The sequence below is a fragment of the Branchiostoma belcheri genome, unplaced genomic scaffold (assembly GCF_001625305.1).
Source record: "Branchiostoma belcheri isolate BF01 breed outbred unplaced genomic scaffold, Haploidv18h27 scaffold100, whole genome shotgun sequence".
In the NCBI taxonomy this organism is placed as follows: Eukaryota; Metazoa; Chordata; class Leptocardii; order Amphioxiformes; family Branchiostomatidae; genus Branchiostoma; species Branchiostoma belcheri.
In genome coordinates, this window is record NW_017802381.1 from 1049883 (window position 1) to 1053417 (window position 3535).

The following is a 3535-nucleotide window of genomic DNA, read 5'->3' on the forward strand; positions in this document are numbered from 1 at the left end:
GTAGCGGCAGAGTGCGCGACTCGGAACCTAGAGGTCCCGGGTTCGAGTCCTTACATGCCACCGATCTTGTGCCCTTGGAAAAGGCACTTTACACGACTTTCCTAACTTCGCTCAGGTGAAAATGAGTATTGTCCTGTCATGTATTTGTCCCCTGTGTTGGTGGCGGCATTAATATAAGTTGAAAAAACTTGAGTGTGCCGTCACCACGTCTGGTGATTACATGTTGGAATAAAAAAAATTATGTTTTTCTCATGTTTGTATTTGATACGCGACTGTACATATACAAACATTTACATACATTCACCAGTTTCCCATCCCCAGAATGCAATGCGAAAATAGGGGGGTAACCCTCATTTGCATAGGACTTGAAGGCATCGGAATGATCCTGTTGACGTTAAACAGCTTGCTTTTCAATGTGTTTTGAGGAGTTGGGGCATTTTATGCTCAACAATTAAATACTATGGGTTGAATCTGAAAACAAATAGAGAATGACTTTTTTGGAATATGTGGTTTGTAACGTTATAGTGGTAACGCTATACTGATGCTGTAACGTTACAGCCATGTTCCACGTTAAAAAGAACACAAAAAACTTCATTCTCTATTTGTTGTCAGATTCGGCCCATAGTAATTCAATTAATGTTGAGCATAAAATGCCCCAACACCTCAAAACACAGTGGAAAAACAAGCTGTTTAACGTCAACAGGATCATTCCGATGCCTTCCTGTCCTATGCAAATGAGGGTTACCCCCCTATTTTCGCATTGCATTCTGGGGATGGGAAACTGGTGATCGAGCTCAATACAAGATTAAATTCGCCACGTGTCATATTTTGCCGTGCATGTACTGGTGACCTCCTGTCTGTATCTGTATCTGTATAGCCGGTATAACCGCCTTTCGGCGTAACACACTGTCATTGGCACATTAGAGTGAACGCCGCCATTACTGAGGGATTCGAAGAGGATGTCGGGAAAAGAACATCCTTTTACTTCCATTCTGTCAACAGCATGAAGAAATCGGCGGCACATGCAGGACTAAGTGGCTTCCGCGACCGCCTCCCACCACAGAGCAAGGTGGTGATTGGTTTAATCTATTGCACAGCTGTTTTTATTTTACTATTTTATCTAAAACATTGCGGACCCGTTGACTCAATATTTAATCGTTAATCCACCCCAGGCAAGGAATAGCCGCAATTGCCTTTTATCTCTTCGATAATTCTCTATTTGCACAACCATATGCCGGAGGCTAATTGCATGTACAGGGTCATAGAAGTAAAGTAAAGCAATATAGAACATACAGCTACTGTCTGATTAACTTATAAAATACTAGGTAGTGAGGTTTGCTGTCTTCTTTACATGAATGAATGAATGAACTTTATTGCTTGACAATCGTACATGGTACAATGTGTGGCAGTAATACAACAATACTACAAAATTAAACTATCTTATTACATTTCTTAGGCAGTTTATAATAGATTGGTGGATCGTTTATCAAAATCATTATGATGTGTATAATTTTCTACCAAGTATTTAGATTTGACAGGTTTGTAAAATCATCTGCATCACAGTTGTAAGTGGCGAACATGAGTAACACGGGGAATCTCGTGCCCGTAGACAGGGGGGGGTTCGGAAGAACCCCCCCCCCTACAAGGCTCAAAGGTCCACGTTTTGGTCCACTTTTTATGTAAAGGTCCACTTTTTGATCCACTCTTTATGTAAAGGTCCAAGATTTTTCTTGAAAGGATGGACTGAAATCGTAGAAAAACTGCTCCCTTTGTCATTGAATAAAAATTTATCTCTGATATTTTCTTGGAAATCCTCTCAAAAATGCACGAAATGCCATTTTAGAAGGTTCATGTTTCAAAATTTTCCGGGGGAGCATGCCCCCATACCCCCCTAGGAACCTCGCGCCTTCGGCGCTTACGGCGCTCGAGGTCCCCTCAAGCAGTGGGAAGAACCCCCCCATTCAAAATCCTGACTACGGGCATGAATCTACTGATACATCTCAACATTTCTCCACGTCTTCAGGACACGGTGTATACCTCCATTTCCCATGGTAGAAGAGACTACGTGTACTTTGACGCCGCCATCAGTTGGAAGCCAGTAAAGTCAGGAAGAGACAGAAGCAAGGCGCACGAGTATGCATGTGCATTCCTTTTATATCATAACGTCCTGAAATTTGTATCACACTAATAAGAAAAAATGACTACAGATGGACCCCACTCCAAAAAATGAACATTCTGAATTTACTCCCTGCAACAATGGACTCTTCCATAAACACCCCCGTGCAAAATGGACTTTTCTTCCCAACCTCTTCCCCAAAATACATCATTTAAAGTACACAGGGTCTGCCAATATAGCATGAATAAAGTTCTGTGGGAATGTTTAAGGGCGGGCATACCAAATGTCCTGTCTGTATATTCCCTATACATCTCCATACCAAATTTCAGGGAATAAGACCAAAAAAACATACGTTTTGGGCCTGGGGTTTTGGTCTGGTCTCCAGGGATAAAATATATAACTTTATTGCGCAACAATTGGAAAGTGTACAAAGTATGGCATCTACTAACTTAAGCAAGTACATGTCAACTACATTTTCATAAAGCTAATCTAATACAAAAGTGGGTGGCTAGTATGAGATAGGTATCAACTTATACAATCGTTGAAGGAATACTATATGTTCTTATGTATAGCATGTAGGGGTTGTCACAAGTCAATATGTATTTAAATTTTCTTTCCAAGTTCATTGTGGTGAATGCTGGGAAAGAATCTGATAGTCTAGTGTATAGCGCATTGCGTACATTAATATATTTAGGACACACAATAAAAGCATGAATAAAGGCAAGCGCTAGGGCACAGAAGCCCAAAATACATATTTTTGATCAGAAAATTGCCAAGAAGTCCAAAATTCTACCATTTTAATAGTGGTATATGCGAAAAGCGCAAATGACGTTCTGTGGTCAAATAAATGTCTGTGTAAGTAAAAACGAGTCACCCTTATACCAAATTTCAGGTAATTTGGTTTAAATGCCAGCGATCAGAAACCCGAAAAAAGTTTTCCAGGCCTATGTTAAATAAAATGAAAGCTTTCAAAGCTTCCAGTTTCGTTTATTTCCACATTGCCACGCGACTCCGACACTGCCCCGGAAGTCAGAACGGATGTACCAATGATCGCACAGTGTAGGGAACTTTTGGACATATATGTATGTTCTACCCGAGTCTTGGGAGTATTTTCCTGAGTGTACATAGAGACATGAAGCCTCGGTCCCTTGAACCACACCGTGAACCATGATTTAGTAGTAGGCATTTCATCGGTCTCGTAGGACCATGAAGAAGAATCATCTTCTACATCATGTGCTTATTTTTTTTGCTTTACGCTTAAAGCGTCTGTGTTCTGATGCGAGTCTCTGTTTTTCTTCCCCCTGTTGTAACCCCTTCTTAACTTCCTGTTTATGATTTATATAGTAGTTAAATTTAAGTGTCTTTATTTTAGAAACCAAACAGGCCTCATGTCACAAAATACACCTGGTGTTTGGTAGA

General features: G+C 40.5%; 1 protein-coding gene across 4 annotated transcripts in view; it reads left to right on the top strand.

Moving 5' to 3' along the window:
- The window catches only part of LOC109473855 (alpha-N-acetylgalactosaminide alpha-2,6-sialyltransferase 2-like), a 22060-nt gene that overhangs the window by 5669 nt on the left and 12856 nt on the right, over positions 1-3535 (top strand). For 2 of the 4 annotated variants that reach the window (XM_019773968.1, XM_019773986.1), the window contains exon 6: positions 2024-2133. The exons of the other annotated variants lie outside the window; for them this stretch is intronic. In XM_019773968.1, the coding sequence (XP_019629527.1) occupies positions 2024-2133 (110 nt within the window). The remainder of the gene's footprint in view (positions 1-2023; positions 2134-3535) is intronic. 4 annotated transcript variants of the gene reach the window in all.